The sequence below is a fragment of the Panicum virgatum genome, chromosome 9N (assembly GCF_016808335.1).
Source record: "Panicum virgatum strain AP13 chromosome 9N, P.virgatum_v5, whole genome shotgun sequence".
Classification (NCBI taxonomy): Eukaryota; Viridiplantae; Streptophyta; class Magnoliopsida; order Poales; family Poaceae; genus Panicum; species Panicum virgatum.
In genome coordinates, this window is record NC_053153.1 from 65,103,968 (window position 1) to 65,126,398 (window position 22,431).

General features: G+C 49.2%; 1 protein-coding gene across 4 annotated transcripts; it reads right to left on the bottom strand.

The window, feature by feature from the left end:
- Window positions 1–4,795: 4,795 nt before the first annotated feature.
- Window positions 4,796–20,467, bottom strand: LOC120687724 (protein ENHANCED DISEASE RESISTANCE 4-like). Of its 4 annotated transcripts, none has more exons than XM_039969757.1 (8): window positions 19,979–20,467; window positions 12,173–12,253; window positions 11,963–12,037; window positions 11,719–11,763; window positions 11,515–11,604; window positions 11,319–11,420; window positions 7,061–11,193; window positions 4,796–6,964 (listed from the first exon to the last, which is right to left on the bottom strand). In XM_039969757.1, the coding sequence occupies exons 7-8, from the start codon at window positions 7,191–7,193 to the stop codon at window positions 5,124–5,126; spliced, it is 1,974 nt and encodes a 657-aa protein (XP_039825691.1). In that variant the 5' UTR covers window positions 7,194–11,193; window positions 11,319–11,420; window positions 11,515–11,604; window positions 11,719–11,763; window positions 11,963–12,037; window positions 12,173–12,253; window positions 19,979–20,467; the 3' UTR covers window positions 4,796–5,123. The 4 variants fall into 4 exon arrangements, with proteins under 4 accessions (XP_039825691.1, XP_039825692.1, XP_039825693.1 ...); XM_039969758.1 differs by having other exon boundaries at window positions 11,692–11,763; XM_039969759.1 differs by lacking the exons at window positions 11,319–11,420; window positions 11,515–11,604; window positions 11,719–11,763; ... (1 more) ...; window positions 12,173–12,253; window positions 19,979–20,467 and having other exon boundaries at window positions 7,061–7,285; window positions 8,059–8,350.
- Between the last annotated feature and the right edge of the window lie 1,964 nt (window positions 20,468–22,431).

A 22,431-nucleotide genomic window follows, 5' to 3' on the forward strand; every position in this document is an offset into this window, starting at 1 on the left:
CAGATTCTGTGGTACGAGGATCTTCTTTTAGGGTGTCAAAGGCATCCCAATTTATTTCCGGGCATTCAGTGTGGTACTTGAATTCTCCCCCTAATGCCGGAAAATGTTCTTCATTGAAGATACAATCAGCGTACCGAGCTGTGAGCAAATCCCCTGTAAGGGGCTCCAGTTATTTAATGATCGACGGAGATAAATACCCCACGTAGATCCCCATTTTCCTGTGAGGGCCCATTGATGTACGCTTTGGTGGTGAGATCGGTACGTATACAGCGCAACCGAATTTCCGCAGATGGGAAATACTAGGAGGATCACCACGAACCAATTGCAGCGGGGAAGTTGTATGGTATGCAGTTGGGCGCAATTGTATTAAGTCACCAGCGTGTAAAACTGCGTGACCCCAACATGAGGTTGGTAAGTTACAACTTTGCAATAATGGTCTGGCAATGAGCTTTATTCTCTTGATAAGAGCTTCAGCTAAACCATTCTGAGTGTGGACATATGGTACAGAATGTTGAACTTCAATTCCTAAAGCCATACAATAATCATTGAAGGCCTTGGAAGAAAATTCTGCAGCATTGTCCAATCTAATTGATTTTATCTGGTGTTCAGGTTGACTTGCTCTAAGTCTGATGACTTATGCAATCAATTTTGCAAAAGCATGATTCCGTGTCGATAATAGACACACATGAGACCATCGTGTGGATGCATCTATTAGAACCATAAAGTACCTGAATGGTCCAGACAAAGGTTGAATGGGACCACAAATGTCTCCTTGAATACGTTCAAGAAACTTTAGTGGTTCAGCTTGTATTTTGAGATGTGATGGTCTCAAAATTAATTTCCCAGTTGCACATGAGGTGCACACAAAATCTGAGGATTTGGGGAATTTTCTGTCGCTCATACCATGTCCATTAGAATTACTCATGATTTTTCTCATCATCCCGATGCCAGGATGGCCAAGGCGTTCATGCCAAGTTTTGAATGTATCAACATTCTAAAAAATCACTTTGTATGTAAAATATGGTACGGGTTTGATGTATGTGTAGTACAATCCAGACGGGAGAGAAGGCACTTTTTCAAGTGTTTGTTTGCCATATCCAGTATTTTTTTGTGAAGAGGAGGAACTCCTCATTGTGTTCTTCATATGTTTCCACATGAATTTCATTTTTTCGGATATCTCTATAACTTAGTAGGGTACGTGTTGAATTGGGATACAGTAATGCCTCCTCGATATAAATTTGAGTACCCATTGGAAGTATGAAAGTGGCCCTGCCGGAGCCAACGATCATAGCATCGCGTCCAGCGATGGTCAAAACTTGTCCTTCTCTCTTGGTGAGAGTTTGGAAAAATTTGACTTCCCTAAGTATAGTGTTAGTGGTACAACTGTCCACTAGGCACATTTCTTCTTCCATTGGATTGACTCCCGTAACAATCTATATAATGCAGAATTTAAATTCATTAAATACAAAATATAGAAAGTACATACAAATACAAATTATTTATTGCATAAAAAAATATTTATTACAATGAGAAAGTAGCAACATCATGTCTTTTATTACAAGAATAATTCTGCAAATTTAAATATGAAGGTATGGAGCCTATTTGAGGTCTCCAAAGATGTCATTGGTGGAGAAATCCACGAGCATATCGTCGATGTCCAGAGAGCCTTCGTCAGTTGGCGGAGTCTTGGTGTTGCTTGGTCCCGCTCCTTGAGGGATGGGTTCCATAGCTTTAGTCTCCAGCATTTGAGAAACGAAGTGTGCTTCTGGCTTCTGGGTGTTTTGTGTACGACCCATGGACTTCATGTATAGTTCAACAAGATGCTTTGGGGTCCTGCATTTTTTAGTAACATGATTATAGCAGCCACACCTGTAGCAGGCGGTCTTGTTGCTATTATCAGTTTTTGGCTTAGAAATGCCTTTCCCCTTTTGGACGTTAACACGTGGCTTTCTGGCTCTCTTTTGTTTGCCCTTTGATGAGGAATTTCCAGATTGTTGGTTCCTGTTGGAACCAGTATTCTTCACATTTGCATGAACTTCAGGCAGTGGTGCAGTACCCAAAGGGCGCTGATTTGAGTTTCATACAGTGAGCTCATGATTCTTTTCTGCCTATTTCAATGTCTGTATGAGTGAAGAATATACTGTGAAATTCTTCTCACGGTACTGTTGAGTTAGAATCCTTTCTGAAGGGAGCATTGTGGACAAAGTCTTTTCAATTTTATCCGCTTCAGAAGGCTCTTTCTCACAAAACCGGAGTTTAGAGCAAATCTTATGAACAGCGTGGTTGAACTCGTCTACAGATTTGAAATCCTGTAGACGTAAGTGGTTCCACTCTTGCGTTGCCTCGGGGAGGATAATTGCTTTGTGCTGTTCATAGCGATTTTTGAGAGCTGTCCATAAGGCACGTGGATCCTCCTCATACATGTATTCCATTTTTAGATCCTGATGGATATGATTCCTCATAACCTTTAAGGCAGAGTAATTAGACATGCTTGAGGGGGTAACAGTCCCAGCAGCTGTTTCGTCTATACATCTGTATAGTCCAAGGGTCGACAGACTGACTTTGAGATCCATCGCCCATGAAGGGAAATTGGAACCATCAAGAGCGAGAATTTCAAACTCTTTGGTTGCCATATCACCTACATTGTGAAAAGCCAAAAATTTTGAGAAATTATGGCATACTTATTTAATTTTGTGAATTCAGAATGAACTCGAACAATGAATAAAATTTCCGTCATATTTGGTAGAGAATTCTGAGTAAGAGGGATTATCGCAATGCTGATGCATACGTAAATCCATATGATCTCATACTTCAAAGAATTGATCCAAATTAGAGGGATTTTTGCATTGAATAATTTAAAGGACGTGGAAATTTAAATTTGCATAATACTTGTAAAATAAATATCATGGAAATGCATGAAGTGCTGAAAATAAATGAAAAACAGAGAAATTTACAAGATGCTGAAAGCATAAAGTCTCTGATTATTCACGGAATTTAAATAGTTCGGAGTACAAAACTTGAATTTAAATTCTTGCTGAAATTGAAATGCTGAAAATAGTAAATATTATTGGGCGGTGGGCCGAGACAATCTCGATTGCGGCCCACCGCCGCTTTGGGTCCAGGGGGGGCAGGGGTGACGCACAGGCCGGCGCGGCCTATCGGGCCGTTCAGGCCGGCCCAGCAGCCAATGGCCTAAAGGCCGGCTCGGGCTAGGGTTGGGGGAGCCCCCACCCCGCCGCGCCGCGCGCCAGGCGGCCGCCGCCGCCGCGCCTACCGCCAGCCGCCGCCGCGCCTGAAGGGCGCCATCGCCGCGACTGAAGGCCGCCGCTGCCGCGCCTGAAGCCGCCGTCGCCGCGCCACCGGTGCGCACGGAGGTGCCGCGCCGGGCCACCGCGTCGCCAGCGGGCGCAGAGGCGCCGCCGGGCCGCCGATGTCGCGCCTGGGAGGCGCGCTGATGCGCCGCCGCCAGGGCAGCCCGCCTCGCCGCCGCGCTGATGCGCCGCGCCAAGCCGGCCCGCCTCGCCGCGAGCGCTGATGCGCCGCCGCCCCGTCGCGCCGTCCTTCGCCTCCCGCCACCGCCCGGACCCATCTCCACCGCGCACCTTAGGCCTCCCCCTCACTTGAGGGTGGGGGGCGTCTTGCCGCGCCGTCGCCGCTCGTCTCGGCCGAGCGATGCCCGGTCGGGATGATGCGGTGGCGGTAGGCAGGACGGGTGGTGGCCGCCGCGCTCGTCTCAGCCGGACGATGCCCGGTCGGGATGATGCGGTGGTGGTAGGCGGGACGGGTATTGGTCGCCGGCGCTGCTGCTGCGGTCGGGGTGGTGACAATGGGCGTGGTTGCCGCCGCTGTTGCGGTCGGGCGGCCGGCAGTCGCGTTGGCCGGCTGTGGAAGTGGAGGCGGCGTCGCCGTAGGGAGCCTGCTGGAGCTGCTGCCCGTCGTCATGGAGAAGTACGGGGCGTCACAGCGTGCAGCGATCGTTCCTCGGAGGAGGAGGTCTGGCGGTGGTGCCGGAGTTGGGGAAGTTGGCGGCGTCGCCGGCGTGGACTCCGACGAGGACCCATCGTTGCCACAGGGGTATATGGACCGGCCATGGCGAGGGCAGAATGCCGTCACCATGACTGGTCCCCCCTGTTGGATCTCCGAGTTGCCGCGCTGATGCGCGTTTGTGCTGGAGTTGTGGCTGTGAGCACCTCTCCCTGCAACAGCGTTGCCGCTGCGACGACCTCCTCTCCGGGTGTAGGAGCCCCTGCCACGGCGAGGGTGGTGCAGGGGAGTCTGAAGGAGGGCATCCACCATACGGCGGAGAAGACGAGCACGAAGGTGCCTCGGAAGTGAAGAAGCAGCGTCAAAGGATAAAGAACGTGGTGCCATCCTTACCGTAAGGTAATTCTTCTTCTTCTACTCAGCTAGCTAGGGCCAGTGCTGATAACGTGTTAGGAGAATTTTGTGTAGACAAAATGTGTGGTGAAAAGTCCAATTCCATTGATCTCAAGGATTACAATATATAGGGAGATTTACAATGTCACTAACTTCAGGAATTGTAACTCTTGTAACAGCAGCAATAAAGATGATTTATTGCCATGAAATGGCTGTTAGCATAGCCTTAACCATGGCTGTTAGCCTAGCCTTAACCATGGTCTTAACTATGTTTCATGGCCTCCATTTGTAACAGCTCATTTGATGAGATCAAATAAAGCTTCTGTAACATTCACCTCGCACGGTAAGTTTTTTTTTTTTTTTTTTTTTTTGCGGGTGAACACCTCGCACGGTAAGTTGTTGAGGCACAAGTCACAAATCTCACAAAGCCTAACTGCAACAATATTAATGTCATCAGTATTCACACTCACAGCATTGAGCATGTCAAACACCACACAAAAATTGCCAAGACAACAAACTTTACAGATGAAGTGCAAACACCTCATCAACAGTCAGCACACAGCGATCAGAAATGCCTGACCACTAAAACGCCCATCGCAACGCCGGCGACTGAATCAATCCTGTCGCGTGCTCGAAATCTAAAACCAGTCTACTGTCGCGTATGCTACCATCTCCTAAACTTCGCCGCCCTTCTTCAGAGTTCAGAATCCCCCGGACGTGGCGACACGACGAATGGTCGGCGTCAGCTACGACCTGAGCTTGAGCGATTCCAGGCTGTGGATCCCCTTCTTCAGAATCCCCTGGAGCGGCAGGCCGCCGCTCCTGACCTTGGACGGCTTCGCCGCCCCACCGTCCCACGGCGGCGCGTCGGCGTCGCCTTCTTCCGCCACCCAGACGCCTTTGCCCTTCCTGTCGGCGTGGGCGTGCGCTCTCGCGCTGCTGGGCTTGGGCGTGCGCCCGTCGAAGCTCTCGAACAGGTCGGGGGAGTAGCGCCGCAGCAGCTCGCTCGCCGACGAGTACCCCATCAGCCGGTGGAGCTTGCCGTCCGTGCCCTCCCTCCCGTCGGCGGTGTTGAAGGACGAGTTCCTCGACACGTACAGCGGCTGCCCGTCCTCGGTGCTGGTCGAGTGGCTCACGCCGAACGAGAGCCCGTACTCCTCCGAGTAGGACACCGGGTCCGCCTGCTCGAACCCGGCGGCGTAGCGGCCGTCGCCAGCGGCCTGCTGGTGGTGGCGGACCTCGTAGTCGTAGCCGTCCGTGCTGTACTCGTCGCCGCCGAACGGCGACTGCGGCTTCTTCCTGCTGGGGTCCCTGTAGGAGTAGGACAGGACCTCGGAGCAGGAGCCGCACTCCAGCCGGCGAGTCGCTCTGCTCGGGACGGCGAAGTCGGTGGGCAGCTGGACGAGCCTGACGCAGTTGGAGCAGATGACGAAGGGGGCGCCGCGGAGGACCGGCCGGCAGTGGTTTCTGGGCGGGGGGCGGCGCTTGATCTCCTTGTTGACCGGAGGCCTGTGCATTGCCGCATGTTCTTGCTTGCAGGGCCTGTAACAGGGTGGCTGGCAGCTGTGGCAGCACTCGTGCCGGCAGGGTCTCATCTCCGATTGCACGCTGTGATGGTAAGAATAAACCCTGTGCCGGCGGTATCGCAGCGAGGGCAGCCCACGGGGAGCAACCTGGCCAGACCTGCTGAGGCGAGCAGCGTAGCCGGAATGCTTGGGAGCAGGATGATATGCTGCAAGAGGTGCACTGGATGTGATGGCAGCACGAGCCATGTGACCTGCATCTTGTCTGGAAGGACGTGGAGGATGATGATACGCCTTTGGCTTGGATTCTGAAGGTTTATGGAACAATTCAGAAAGGTCGCCCTTCAGCTCATCCACCGTGTTCATGATCTTTGATTGGAGAGGTTCACTTGCCCTGAAGCTCTTTGACTGAAGAGAAGTCCGTGCAGAATGGAAATCAAGCGAGTTGACTGACGCTCGGAGATCACAAGACCGAGACAGTACCCTAACAAGATAGCTCTTCTTGTTTGCTGCATGTTCGGCTGCGCCGGCTTCCTTCTGCTCAGCATCTTGCATACTGACAGCTGCTTTGCTCAACTCAGAAGAAAGCATGTTGTTTTCAGAGGCGTTCAAGTGGAGGCATTCCGTATCATCATCTTCTTTTACTCTGCAAGTCTCTGAATTCTCTGCAGGTTGTTCAATGGTGCGGTTTTCTGCTTCGCCAGAATCTCGGAATGAGCTATTTGCATTGTAGTTTTCCAGGTCAGCAGGACCTTCCATCCTTGAATTGGTATCCTGGCATTCAAAATCCTGATGGTCTGTCCTCTCGTTATTCTGAACTTCCATATCATTGTTCTCAGGTAGCACATCACCACCGCTTTGATTGCTCATTGTGGCATCGCTGCCATGCTCGGTGCTAGGAGTGTCGGCAATGCAGGAGCTGTCCATAGTAACTCCGGTGGAAGCATGATCTTTGGTTTGAGCAGGCACTCCATTACTCACTGAGGTAGCAACCGAAAAATTGTCGGAGTCTTGCCGAACTTGTTTCTTGGCCACATCTTGTCCATTGCTAGCCCGGATTTTAGCTGCAAAAGTGCGACATGAAGACACCCTTGAGAAACAAATCAACAAACAGATGATAAGCATTAGGTATCCTTAGCACGGTGAATTGTCCAATTTACCTCGGAGAGTGGTGCCACATCCTCCACATCTGTAGACCGTAACATTGGGCGGTTCTGGGAGAACGTTCAAACACTTTGGGCATCTCACAAGGCGATAACCTTCTGTGTTTGCCATCAAGGAAGAAAGGACCATAACATCACCAGGATCTCACAAATTCAGTGACCACCAAAGTTGCGAAGGATGTGTCCTCTATCCTGAGTTCTAATACCAGAAGGCGCCTACAGCTGCAAATATTCAAGGAAAGAGGATCAGAATCTCAGTTACAGAGCAGAATAGCAGTCTTTATTGGGTTGTGTAGCATGAAAATTTGCTCTGCAGTCAAAATTTGCACGCCGTTTTGATCTAATGGCAAAGTAAAAAGTAGGAATCACAAGAACTTTATCGACAGGAAAACAACAAATCAGAAAAGCTAGTGATTCGTTTAGATAGGCTTCAAAAGCTGCTAATTGTCCTAACCCCTTTGTCCTGTTCATCATGAATCACAAGGTCATCAATTATCCTCGAGCTTCCCCCAAAATCGCAACCACCCGCAAATTAATCTACTTGAACAAACACCTAAAATGATCAACTTTGAACTAGCGCTTTTAGAAAGAGAGATGATTTCGGTCCCGGTACAACGACCGCAAAAGACCTCTTTCAGAAAACAACTAATAGAACCAAGGTTGCTATGATGGCCGGTATTAGGTAGCACAAAGCACCCACAAAAGTCGGAGCAGAATCCCTACCCCAAAACAACGCGCGATCTCCCGAGCCAGGACAGCAAAACAACGAAGGAAGCAACTCCTTGCCATAATGAACACCCCGAATCATCCTACCTGTACATTCAGAACTCAGACAAGTCCTGAACTAGCCTCTCATGGAAAGGGTGGGGGAGTAGCCGAGACACCCTGCCTGCCGTGCAGACTCCCATCTCCAAGCTCAATTCACCGACTGGATCAAACTACCCGCGAGAAGAATCCCCAGAGAGAGGGGGGAGGGAGGGAGGGAGAGAACTAACCTTTCTGCGGGGCCTGTAGCCTCTGGACGCTTCCTCCTCGTCCTCTCTCCTCTTCTCTGAGCCCAGGCCGTGTCGTCTCGTCTCGTTCCCCTTGTCTCTTGTTTCTTCCTCCCGCCTCCTTGTCTCCGAAGTTATGCCGCACTTGCGCCGCAAGAGGCCGCAAAAACGACCAGGACACTTAAAAAAAACAAGTCGCCGTTCCCGCGGCGAGGCGGGAGCAGTTGACTGGGGGAGGGAGAAAGCTAGCGCCTCACCACCGGTGTGAACTGAGCTGCGGAGTGGGGGGGGGAGGGCGAAGCCCGCGAAGGGGACCGGGAGAAGTGTTTGGTTACATTTCATGATTTTACTGTAGCATTTTTGACCAAAAATTTAGAGTAGCAAACGAAGTCTAATTATAAAACCACCTCCACAACCCCCGTGTAAATCGCGAGACGAATCTAATGAGGTCTTTGACCGCGCGATTAGAGGATGGTTATTGTAGCATCACTGTAGCAGATCATCAATTAATTACCGTCATTAGATTTGTCTCGAAAAGTTACACCCATCCCTGAAAAGGTTTTCCAAATAGACTTTATTTAGTACTCCATGCATATAAGATTTTCTTCTCGAAAAACGTGCGCAAAAAATTTGCTCAGTAACCAAACACGGCCAAGGGAAGGGGGACTCCTCGCCCCAGTCCGTGGTCAAACGTGCGCGCGGTAAAATAAGAGGAACAGGAGGGGGGGGGGGGGTCGTGATGGGTTGACAGTTGACTGGCTGGGCCTGTGTTGACCGGACGACTCTGCTGCTCGAGACCGAGCCGCGTCGCGCGAGCCGGTCAGAGAGGACAGAGGAGGCAGCCAGGGAGGCAGGGAGCGCCTCCCCGGCCGCCACCTCATTCCGGCGCTCTGACTGGACTCGTGGTCGATCGGCTCCGGTTGGCGGGTGCCGCAGCGACGCCTTGTGGGGCCGGGGCCCTGCCCGCGCGCGTGCTCTGCTGCTGCTGGTCGTGGCCAAGCGGTGAGCCGGTGAGCCCTTGCAGCCGTGCCGCGTGCTGCGTGGGTGGGTGGGTCGGTGGTCTTGTTTTGGGCCCGTTGTTCCCAAAAAATTTCGTTACGCTACAGTAACTTCAAATGTTAACCACTAATTAGGAGTATTAAATGTGGATAACTGACAAAACCTATTCCACAACTCCCAGGCAAAATCGCGAGACGAATCTACTGAACCTAATTATGCAATGATTAAATAATGTCGTGCTACATTAATCAATATCTAATGACAGATTAATTTGCTTAATAGATTCGTCTCACGATTTCCCATCCATCCATGTAATTAGATTTATAATTAAATCATGTTTAGTCCTTCTAATCTTCGGTTGAAAATTACTACAGTAATTTTACCCAAAAAAATTTTGGGAACTAAACGCGCATTGGTTCCGTCCGTGGAGGCGTGGACTCGCGGTGCAATTTGGTTGCCTGCCTGCACTGTGGCTCGAGCCAGGCAGTTCCGCTTGGTCATCCTCTCTTCTCTTCTATCTTGTTGTGTTCGTTGGCCGTAGGTGCTGCAAGACCGCAAGGCAGCAGTAGGCCTCGCTCTCAAGCATGTGCGGCTTCACGCGGCGGTGATGGCAGCAGCCGATCCCCCTTGTCCCGTTCCAAAAGTAGGAGTACGGAGTACTCCGTGTCAATTGTCAAAGGTCGGTCACGGACTCACGGGCGTGCTGTAGCGTACCGGCAGCGTCCGGGTCGTCGTTACGGCCTTGTCTGGAGAACCGAAGCGAGGCTACTACGGTTGCTTACTACTGCTGCTGCAACCAGTTTACCAGTTGATCGATTGGAGAGTTCCCAGAACGCGCTCACAGTCCAGGACCAGGGGCGTGGACTGGTGAGCGGGAGACCTCAGCGCCACCGCACGGGCACACGCCCATGTGCACGGTCATGGAGATCCTGTCGCAGTTGGGCAACTTGGCCCGGCACCACCGCCGGGCGATAGCTGCGTCTGCTCGACGGCTCAGTCCAGCTCCAGCTGCCGCCATTACTTCATACTCTTTTTTTTTAAAGCAAACAGTCACCCAACCTACAGACAGATCCAGATCAGTTGAAAGGAAATGCGCTTCGGGTAGGGGTAGGCTATCCACGGGAACGAACGAGAGGATCACGAGAGGTGTCGTGTACTGGCCCTGGCCAGTGGCCACCGTCCCCGTCTCCGTTCAGCTTCCAGGTCGGCATCGCCAGCGACGCGCGTGGACCAGCCAACAGCATCTGCAGCACTGTGGGAGGAACGGCGGCGATCTTGGCTGCTGCACGCCGGCGGAATTGACTTTGGTTGGGCGAGCGCCGGCAGTGCAATCAATTGGCCGGCGGAATCCGGTGGCCGTGAATGACTGGACTGGTGAATGCAAGAGGGGCCATTCGTCAGGCCAGGTCCCCGCGATTTCAAACCCCAAAATGCGTTCACATGGGGGATAGACAGTGATGGCTAAGCTTGGTTGGTCGCTGTACAAATAGTGTGCCAACTGCCAAGAGCGTGGGGCAGGCCGTCACGCGCAGGCGCGGCTTGCTGCTGCACATGGGCCTCCACTACCAAAAGGTCCCAAGGCAACAGAAAGAGCGACAAGAAACCAGACTCATCAGCCATCACTGAATACCAGCTATTTTCAAAAAAAAATCACTGAATACCAGTAGTATGGTACTACTGCACCACTGAATGATTACAGGTATAGTACATTCAGTGCCGGCGAAGTCAAAAGAGGTTTGGTTTCCATCATTACAACAAACGAACTTCGCTTTTCACTAACCCACCGGGCCAAAGCGACCAAACCATGACCAGGTTGAAAGGGCCGCCCTTTCGTCAATCGTGATCCTCCAATATGTACAACAACTAAAGCAATATCCTACTAGTGTTGACTACTGACAGGCAGAGAAAATGGCACTAACCAGAATACTCGATAGTGGCAGAGAGAATTTCCTCGTCCTGCAAGAATGCAACCAGCACGATGTGTCAATAGTCCATCGGAAGCTCCCATTCATCCTTGGCATCCCTCGCTTTCCTACGGAGTTTTTGGCCTCCCTGACTACTTGCTCTTCTCCTCCCAGACCTGCGGTACCCATCGATCTCACCACCAGGTCCATGGATGTTTTGTGCGCCCAAAATGCCCTAACATCCAGTTAACGGTTACTTTCACTCAACAGGGTTTTCTCAATCCTATTATATGCACATTTGAAGGTTTATTTAACAGTTTAAGTTGAGTGATTGCATCAGAACCAGTCAGCAATGCAGACCTGTGTTAACCGTTGAACCCGGGAGACTGCATCTTCGTGCACCACGATTGTATCAGAGACTATATCCAGCACATCTTCCATGAACAAACAGTATGTGCTTACCTGCAAACAAAAGTAAGTGGTCTATCATGATAGCAGCAGAATAGTATTAAACAGGATTCTGGGTACAATGAGGTTGGAATTTGAGTCAAATTACCAGACTAGAAGGGACGACAGAAAACCCAAATGAGTCAAGCTCAAGAGACTCCATAGCACCTGAGTTGATGTCAAATGTGAAACCACGCACCTAAGGAATCAAAAAGTGAACTTAAAATCATCTGAATCCAAGTAGAATCTTTAGATGCAAAGGGGAAATGAAATTCATGCAGATTACCTCTCTTTAAAGACCACAAGGACTCACCTTACCAACATTGCGCCGCCTAGAAGTTACAACATTGTAGCCCACCTAACAAGATTACCATCATGTTAAATGGCAAAACTATTTGAACAATTTTTCATTCTTGAAAAAAGGGAAATTCAAGCATTGAAAACACTGTGAGCACCGGGGACGGAGATTGTTCTTTAGTCTGAATTATTCACTGAATAAATATAGTTTGATGTCATATGGTTAATAAATCTTATTCCAACTAACAAAGCTGGCATACCAAGCTGTGCAATCCGATAATATTATGTTCATTCTCGATTACAGATTCATCCTCAACAAGCACCACATCTCCAACCTACAAAAGGGATCCATTCCTTGCTCATTAGTTGAATTGGTGTTACAGTGCAGAGATAAGAACATATTCTCCCTTAGGTTTATAGGGACAACAAAGAGCTGGCGAGGGGGGGGGGGGTATTAAGTACCATCATACCTGATATATGTCCTCAAAAAGGAATTTCTCTTCTTCTCCTGAAAGTAAGCTTGGCCTCACTTCAACCAATGCAACAACCCACTGAAGAAAAACAAAATGGGATAGTATAAAGAAAAGGTGATATCGCTTTCAGAATTGACTATTAGCCGAAGATGTAATCTGCCCAGCAAAGTATTGTCATTTATGATAACACCCAATACGATGTTGCAGAGGGTTTATCTTTTAGGAAAGATTATTTTCATGCCACTGTAAACTTGAAAAGATCCAACTTGTCTCATTGGCGATGTGGGTCCTGGCCCATTGTCATCGGTGCAATGGATGGCATAGAAGGGATTAGGAGAGTTTACACTGGGGATATAAGGAACGAACATTCGAGTACTGTTGCCACACAGAAATGGTTATCTTCAAATAAGCAGAGATGACCCTTAGCTGCTAGCTCAACAAAAGGGGAAGGCGAAGTGTGATGCATGCAGTAAGCCTTCGTCTACTTAGATGTGTGGAACTGCAAATCTTAGCCACCGCTACAAGATTCTCCACAAGATTTTTAACCAACAATTGGAGACCACTAACAAGGTTTTTTTTTTGAGCAACTCATAGAGCTTTTCATTACATCATAGCAGGGTTACAATCTTTGGCTGCCAACAAAGCAAGCCAATCAGGGATCTCATCAATCCAAAACAGGGATCGAGTGGACGATGAAACCTTCTGGGCACAACAATGTGCCACAGAATTTGCACTTCTACTTACCCACACAACCCTGAAATCTACAAAGCACTTGCTAAGCTCTATGACATCAAGACACAAGCTCCCAATCAATGATCTTCCAGCATCCGGGTCCAGAAGCAGATTCTTCAGCACTCTGCTATCTGTTTCCAGCACCACCCGATCACAGCCAATCTCCATCGCTAGCTCCAGGCCCTCCTTTGCCGCAACCGCTTCAGCCATTAGCGCATCCACCAGATAATCCTGCCATCTAGCAGCCCCTGCGATTACCTGTCCAGTGTGGTTGCGGATTACAGCACCGCAACTCCCTGAGCCCAAGTCAGCCCTGAAGGCACCATCGGTGTTCACCTTGACCCAACCTTGTTCAGGCTTCTTCCAGCGTTCTAACTCCTTATGTTGTTTCCATTCCGGCGGGCGTTGCAGGCCAGCCAAGTCTTCCAACATTTTGGCAACATGACGAACAGCCGCTCCCGGTTCCCATACCTTCCGACCATGGCGTCGTGCATTTCTACCCGACCACAGACTCCACGCACCACACACAACTAAAGCAGCCATCTCTTGTGAACAAAAAACAGGCTGCAGCAAATCCAAAACCCATGTGGTCGGGTGAAGAAGCGGCACTGAGACCCCTGAAAAGTCCTTGACCTCGGCCCAAAATCGTTTAGCCACCGGACAAAGGAAGACAATGTGATATAATGATTCCACAGGGTCACCACACATCTCACAGTGACTCTCTGGGATAACATGCCTCCTCCTCAAATCTTGTTTGGATGGCAGGAAATTGTGCATTGCCCTCCACCAGAAAACACGGACTTTCGGTGGAACATTTAGTTTCCAGACCAACTTCCAAGAACTTCCATCGACTGATGCTTGGGCCTCCCCTGATTTTGCCATGGCCCCTGCAGCCTGCTCATCTTTTAGCAATCTGTATGCAGATTTAACAGTATACAAACCATTTCTTTCGAGAGCCCAAGCTTCCATGTCCGCCTCCATATTCACCCCCGGCTTGATCTTGAGAATTTCCTCAGCATCCAACGGTACAAAGGATTGCCGAACCAGCTCCTCATTCCACACTCTAGTGCCTGGAACAAACAGGTCCTTCACTTTTTCCACTCCCACCGAAGGCAGTTGAATCAAAGGTCTAAAGGAGTTTGACCCCGGAATCCAGTTGTCATGCCAAACATCCGCATCGCCCGGGCCAATTCTCTTAATCAAACCTTTCTTTAGCACATCTCTCCCAGCAAGGATGGACCGCCACGTTTCAGAGCAGCGCCTTTTCCTCGTTGCCGACATTAGGTCACGATCAGGGAAATACTTCCCTTTTAGGACCCTTGCACACAACGACTCCGGTCTCGTAATCAGCCTCCATGCCTGCTTACCAAGCATTGCCCGATTAAACAGACTGAAATCCCTGAAACCCATTCCACCTTGATGCTTTGATCTTGTCAGTTTTTCCCAACTTTGCCAGTGGATTTTATGATTATCCAATGCACTGGCCCACCAATAATTTGACACAGCCGAAGTGAGCTTTTTACAGATCGCCGGTGGCATTAGGAAGCATGACATCGGGTATGTCGAGACTGCTTGTACGTTTGCCTTTAAAAGGACTTCCCTTCCAGCACAACTTAAACTCTTCTCTGCCCATCCTCCCACAAAACCCCGAACCCGGGCCGGGACATAGTCGAAAGCATCAGAGAACCCCCTTCCCGCTGCCGTAGGAAGCCCAAGGTATCTCTCTCCCAGTGCTTCAGTTGTGATCTGCAAACTTTCCTTTACAGCCTCCTTGCTTTCCTCTTCACAGTTAGGGCTGAAGAAAATTGCAGACTTATGTTTATTTACCAATTGTCCAGAACCTTTGTTATAATCCTCCAGAATTTTAGCAACTCTGTCCGCACCCCTCCTTAACGCCTGGGTGAAGATCAGGCAATCATCCGCAAACAAAAGATGGGAAATCCAAGGTGCATTCCTGCTCACCCGAACTCTTCTGGAAACATAGAGAGGCCCGATATTCTTCAGCATACAAGAAAGGCCCTCGGAGCAGAGCAGGAATAGGTAGGGCGATATGGGGTCGCCCTGTCTAATTCCCCTAGTCGGCTTAAAACTCTCAGTGAAAACCCCATTAACCCTGACTGAGAAGGATACAGAGGAAACACACCTCATGATCAGAGAGCACCAGGACTCAGGAAAGCCCATTTTTTCCAAAACTCTTAACAAGTAAGCCCATTCAACTCTGTCATATGCTTTCGCCATGTCAAGTTTAACTGCACAGTCCCCCGTCTTCCCTTTCTTGTGGCGTAAGAAATGAACACACTCATAAGCAATAAGAACATTATCAGTAATCAAACGCCCCGGTACAAAGGCACTTTGTTCCTCCGAGATTAAATCATCCAGGATCAGACGCAGCCTATTCGCCATAGTCTTCGACAAATCTTGTACAGAACATTACAAAGCGAGATAGGGCGAAATTGAGAGAGGTCTTGGGGATTAGTTACCTTCGGTATAAGAACCAGCAAGGTCTGGTTCACCTCTTCTGGCATTTCTCCTCCATTCAGGAAGCCCAATACAGCATTCACCACACATCCTTTCACCAGCTGCCAATGAGTCTGAAAGAAACCAGCATTGAAACCATCTACTCCAGGAGCTTTATTAGGGGCCATCTGAAACAGTGCCTTTTCCACCTCCTGCTCCGTAAACGGTTCCTCAAGCATCGCTGTCATACTCGGAGTAAATTTCCTTGGAATATGCTGGCATATGAGCTCAGGCTCAAGCTGTTCTTGCGCCTGAAACAAATTCTGGTAGAAATTCGAGGCAAGCCTCTCAAGGTCCTCCTGCTCCGTCACAACATTTCCATCTGAATCATTCAGAGATTTGATCCGGTTAGTTCGCCCCCTCGCTCTAGCTTTGGCCTGGAAAAAGCCAGTATTGCGGTCCCCCTCTTTCAGCCAAGAAATTCTTGAACGCTGCTGTTCCATTGCTTCCTCCCGTGCCAAAACAACAGCTAGCTGTCTCGGAATGGATTTCTCCTTGTCTGTCGGCCCCCGATACAAGGACTGACTGCGTTCAAGTTCAAGCTCAGCCCGAAGATCCTTAACTTGCTGTTTCACCGACCCAAAAACCTCTCTGTCCCAGCGCTTAAGAGCAAATTGCATGGACGACAAGGCAGCCGAAGCTGCAAACAGATCAGAGGCATCGGTGCCCGGGTCCCAAGTCCGGTTTACAAACTCGATATATTCACCATGGCTTTTCCACATGTTTTCATATCTAAACGGCTTCATCTTGCGCTGACGACGTCGACACCTATCGTGTGTCCGCTCCTTCACTTCCACAAGGAGGACACAGTGATCGGACTCTGCCAACGGGATGTGTTGTACCATAGTCACTCAACACCTCGAGGAACTTCTCATCTCCCAGCGCCCTGTCCAAGCGGGCCTTTACGTTCCTCTCCGCCTCCTGTCTGTTATCCCATGTGAATGGTAAACCGCGAAAGCCCAAGTCCGATAGACGGCAGTCAGCTATCGCGTCACTGAAAGCCGCCATCTGCCAATCCTCCCTCTCTCTAACTCCAAAATGTTCTTCAGCGACCAGCACCTCATTGAAATCCCCCAAACACAACCATGGCGAGTCGGATTGGCCTCGTAAGAATCTCAACAGGTGCCAGCTCTCCTTCCGGCGCTCACGTCGTGGTTCACCATAAAAACCTGTCACCCTCCATTGCGTGATCCTCAGAGAATCACACGACAAAAGAACATCAATGTGATGCTTTGACTTGCTCAATTCAGCAACTACTACATCGTGTCTCCAGAGCAACATAAGGCCACCACTTAATCCCTCCGACTTGATGACTATGGCGTTTGGAAATCCAAGACGTCGTCGTAAGCCTAGGGCTCTATCCTCTCCCATTCTCGTTTCCATCAGAAACATCACCGCGGGCTTCTTTTCGTCCACCAATTGGCGGAGCTCTTGAACTGCCTAAGGCTGCCCGCAGCCTCGGCAGTTCACACTTAAGAGATTCATTGTGCCCGGTGGGGCCGCTCCTGCGCAGCCGCCGCCGATCGTGCATTGGTCATCGATCTCTTTTGCTTCTTCAAACCTTCTTGACCAGCTCGGGCATTCCCTCCCCCCCTCCCAAACTGGTCGCGCCTGGTAGTCACCAAGCCAGCGGGTACAAGTTCCGAGCTCTCCGAAATCGGGGTGTTGAGATCGGGTGTCACCCCATCTGAGGCCCCACCGCCCAAGGATGGCTTCCTCTTCCGAAACCGATGATTACTACCCCCATCCAGATCAAGTTTCCTCACAGAAGTATGGGACTCTCCCTTCTCCTTCTACTTATCAGCCCTCGGCTTCAAGGGTGATGAAACCTCGACCTCCTCGTCCTCCACCTGGTTAGTAGAATTTTCTGATGAAGACTTTTTGCTCCTGCATGCAGAAGCTGAGCGGCCACTACGGCCACTACCCTTCGAGTTCTGAGAGCCCGAGCTAAACCAATCCGTCACTGATTCTCCAAAGCTCATCAACTTCTTCTTATCCTCAGGTGCTCTTAGAATACAATCATACGGCAGCTTCCCATCAGGTCCCCGCAGCGCCGGGGATGGACAATCAAGTTCAAAATGGCCCAGTATGCCACAAGATTTACAGAAGAACAGCAGTTTCTCATATTGGATTTCATACCAGACATTTTCCTGCTTTACCTCATCTCTCAGAAACAAACCTCTCCTTAGGGGTTTGTTGAGTTCAATCGCCACCCGAGCTCTGAGAAAGGATCCACTCGCCTTCCCTTTCTCATTGACGTCAAGCTTCTCCACCACACCAATGGACCTCGCGACTTTATCACCCTTCTTTGCATTCATCCAGCCAAAGGGGAGATTTAGCACGCGAGCCCAAATACTCATACGGTCAAAACAGACATCCGACGGCCGCAACCTGGCATCGTAGCTTTGCAGGATCACCGCGTACCTGCCGATCATCCAGGGAGAGCCATCCAGAGTCCAATCCTTCTCAACTTGCCCTTCAAAATCAGCAATGAACAGGTTGTCTTTCTTATCTCCCACCGAGCGAATCTCCAGCCCCTTAGGATTACCCCAAGCCGGCTTCATGGCACGGATGATGGTCGTGACATGGACAGGCTTCAGTGACAGCACTTTCCCGATCAGCGACCACTCCGACTTCACCATCTCCACCTCCGCCGCATCGTCACTATCGACGACCACATCCACTTCCTCCGCCGTCAGGTTCAGGCGCCCAAGCAGATCAGACACCTCCACCTTCTCCGCTTCCGACGACCTACTTGCCATGGCGGCGTGGACAAAACAGCTACAAACTCCAACCCAGGGACGACAAACACAGAGCAGTCAAACCCTAGGGGACAAAAATCCACAACAGCAGTCGCGAAAAGGCAGTATGCGCTCCCAAAAAAAGGAAGACCTAAGCGGCACCCCTAATGGGAAATTGGTGGTTGGCGGCGCCAGGAGCAGCTAACCGCCCATATGCAAGGCCGCCCTCGATTGGGCGTCGATGGCGGGGCGTGGTAGACAGTAATCGGAGTGATCACCGCCTAGTGGTGGTCTCGAACGCCGGGGAGGCTCCTAGACCAGAGATGGGATCACCGTCGCCAACCAGATCGCCAGAAGGGGAAGCGGGAAAAGCGGATCTGACATCGTCGATCGGTAGAACCAAACCACTAACAAGGTTGGGATGTCTGCATTACATAGTCATTGTGAATTTTAAAATCTAAAGCAATAACATGGCTCTCAGTCATAGTACTGCTATGATCCTTGGATCGTTTGGGTAATTATCACTAGGAAGAAGGCTCCACGGCAGCAGCTTATTGGGACAAGAGAAGATGATATATGGGAATGATTCGTTCTTTCTTCATGCTTCCTTCATTCTAATAGTAGTATGTGCCTCTTCTTTATAGAGGTCGAGCCTCCCAATATTCTTCTCTATTATAAGCATAACCTTTCAAATAGATAAGATACTACCTAACACTAACCTGATAGGTAAGGAATCATAGGCAGCCCTAGGCTGGCTGCTGGCAAGCGCTACATTAACACAGTATGGTTCACTTTATCAGTACCATTACACAAAAGGCATATTAAAAAGCTTCACCAGCATCAAATGATACAACAGCCAAGTTACTTCCACTACTATACCTTACCTTCTCTAATGGTGACTAGAGAAGTCAGTGGCTAAGATTCCCAATAAGAAGTCAGTTGCAGAAGATGGCGAACCAGAAAATTCGGGTAGGACTGATGATTCATGTAGGAGACATACTGGCTGAGCTGATGATGATGCAGTGCTGATGTGAATTTTATTGTCTACCATCATCTTAGCTTAGGTATCGATGATCGATCTCCTTTCCTTTACTAGGGCCTGTACAGAATAGAAGCAATTCCATGCAGTGCCACACTCACACCACTCTAGAACTTAAGTTAGGAGATATATATTCTCTATTTTTTCTGCTCCATCATTGATGATGATGATGTATCAAACCTATCTTCAAAAAGTTACTTAAACTCTAATTGTTGTACAACATGGACCTTTGAGACCTTTGGACCCTCCCCTGAGCTAAGTCGTGACTGAAGTTTGTACTATCACATGATATACTGCCAATAAACACATAACAGAGATCCAAATTACTTGACATATTATAATGATTCGAACTGGTTCTGCATCATGTTTTCCTACTTTAATGATATATGATACGCAACTCTCCTGCATATTCGAGGAAAGAAAAAAGAGTTGCCTCCATACTGAATTGATGATATGTGAAAGAAACAAAACTAGTGCACAATGAAATAGAAAATTCAGCTAAGTGCACAATGACATACTGTTACACTAAGGATATCAGAGTAGACCCCAATAAGAAACGATGTCAGAGTTAAGGCCAATCCATCAATTACATTAAGCACATTAAGCTGTGATTATTGACCCAAAAATTGATGCAGATAAGAAAAGGACTAAAAGTTGTTGTAAAACGTAAGTGATAATCGCCGCCATGAACTGCCCAGAGTCACGAGGCTCACAGCACGCAGCTCGACCAAACCCAAACAAAAACAAGTGCAGAGAGCAGCAGCCCGTACGTACCGAGGCACCGTCGACCCAGAGCTGCGAGACGAACCCAAGGCTCCGTGCCGAGCTAACACTGATCACCTGCTTCGCGAGCAGAGCCGATCGTCTCGCCATCTGCCTCCTCCTCCCCCGCCGCCTCGTACCGCTTGCACTCCTCCTCTCCGCATCCCTCTCCCCATCGCCCTCGCTGACAGCTCCCCCTCCTTCATCCGCCTCGACATCCACTACCGCCCCCTCCTCCTCAAACTCAAGCTCCCGCTTCAACGCGAGGAAGTCAAAGCTGGACGGCGGCGAATGCGCGTCGTCCGGTGCGCCCGCGCGCGCGACGAGGGCACGGCTCCGGGCTGGGGTCGGGCCTTGCGGGGGAGCGGGCCTGCGCTTCGGGCTTGGAGCGGGCCTGAAGAGCGGGTGCGGGAGGCGCGCGCAGGCGCAGGAGCACATCGCTGGAGCCTGGAGCAGATTGATCGAGTGGGCGCCTGGGCGGCTAGGGAGGTCGGGTCCCAGCGGAGACGACAACAAGATGGGGTAAGGGAAGCGAGTTCGTGTCCCTTGACGCGAAACAGAGTTTTGCGCAGCGCTTTCCTCATGGACACACAGAAGCGATTCGAAATACAAGAATACGTCTCGCGTGACAAGAAACGTATTCGTGTGACCACCAAGGAGGATCAGAAGATTATGCGTCATTTTGTGTGATTCCGACTTCTGAAAAAAAGGAGATAAGCTCGTACCAGCATTCGCATTGCTTGTGAACACTAATTTGAGTCAGGAGCTTATGCATTTTTTTAAGAGAGATTTACAACATAGTGTAACTTGCTAAAATATCGTTAATGGCATGATAAGTTGGCATGAATATCACTTAGATCCGCTTTTTAGAGAGAAAGAAACAGCACCAAAAGATAAACTTGCATATATAGTCGCACTACTACATTGCTAATCAAGGCATACATTTTCCCTATTGCACCGCTTGACCTTGAGAATATCAAATTCACCATAGATGTGTTGTCAGGGGAATACGTCGTCTACTACTACTAAAAGAAATAGCTACATTCATAAAACACAAAAGATGCCAAATTCGAGTACATTGAGTAAACCACACCTGCTAAATAACTCTCTTGCGCTTTCATCTTCGCTTCACGAAAAAAATTACAACCGGAGTTACTAGCTTCTCAGAAACCGGCTATTAAAGCTGGTTCAACTCCCTCTAGTTTCTTAGTTTGGGACTAAATGGCACTGCCGTGGCGCTACAGTAGCGTTGCTACAGTAACACACGTGGCCCACTGGGCCATTCTGTTACACTATGTCCCCTTTCTGTTTTGTATTTCTATGCATAAAGCTAGGAAGTTGATGTTATAGAATGCTAAGCTAAATATTTAGTCTGATTCACTTGCTATTTAGCACCAAGCAAATCTTAAAGAATAAGCGCAGACTCCACTATCACCGCTGGCTGCTGGGTAATTGCTTGATTATCTTTTCCTAGTTTGATGCATTAGAGTAGTGTCAGCTCACTAACTACGTCCATATTAAAATTCACACATATCCAAACCTAAAACCAATTATTATGAAACATGGATAAAAGAGTGACAGTACCTCCGTCATAAATTATAATTCGTTTTAGCTTTTTTAGATACATATATTTTGCTATGCACTTAGATGTTCACTATATCTAGATAGCAAAAATATGTATATAAAAAATTCAAAACAAATTGTAATCTGGAATGGATCGGAGGGAGTGCATTGCTACTAGACAGAAAATGCTGCTAACTAAGCACATTTAGCTACTTCACGCAAAGCATTAGTGGAAGACATATTTTTTAAGCATTTTTATTCAAATCAAAGCAAAGCAAAGAAAAGAATGATAAATTGGGGTGGCTGGTGCGTGATGAGCTAGTGGCCACAAGCCGTCTCCATTTATTCGTCCAAACCGGGAAGGAACCAAATCAGATCAGATAAGGATAAGAGGAAAACAAGTGAGCAACCCGTTCAAGAATCCGTTCAAAGCGTGCGGCCGATCGAGAAGATCTCCATCCACGTCCAAATCAGCCAAAAAAAAAGGAGTGCCGCCACGTAGTGACGGGGACGGCAGGTTTGCTGGGTCCTTCGTTTCTCACGTTGTCTAGCGCCCCACGGCTTTACCGACCTGCTTTGCCTCCACGACCTACCACCGGGTGGGTCTGCGAAGCCTGCAAGGAGTTGAGGGCGGCGCTGAGGCTTGAGTTGAGGGTGATCGGCATGAATTTGTGCGCTACTACAAGAAAGCGACCCTGTTTCATGTGGAACCAAAATTCGCTTGATGACTTGCTGTGGTGACTGGTTGAAAAATCAATGGATACAAGGAGAATCTAACTCATTTTCCATTATGTGGCCTTACTCCTTAGTACAACTCCCTATTAAAAAACAGATAAGTATATGACGCATTTTAAAAGATAGATAAGATATATGACTCATTTTATGGATGGGTTGTTAATTTC

Bases quoted from the DNA above. Each gene is read 5' to 3' on its own strand.
- LOC120687724 (XM_039969757.1), bottom strand. From the start codon at position 7,193: ATGGTCCTTTCTTCCTTGATGGCAAACACAGAAGGTTATCGCCTTGTG. The intron at 6,965-7,060 runs GTAAATTGGACA...GCACTTTTGCAG, and splicing joins ATGTGGCACCACTCTCCGAG to CTAAAATCCGGGCTAGCAAT.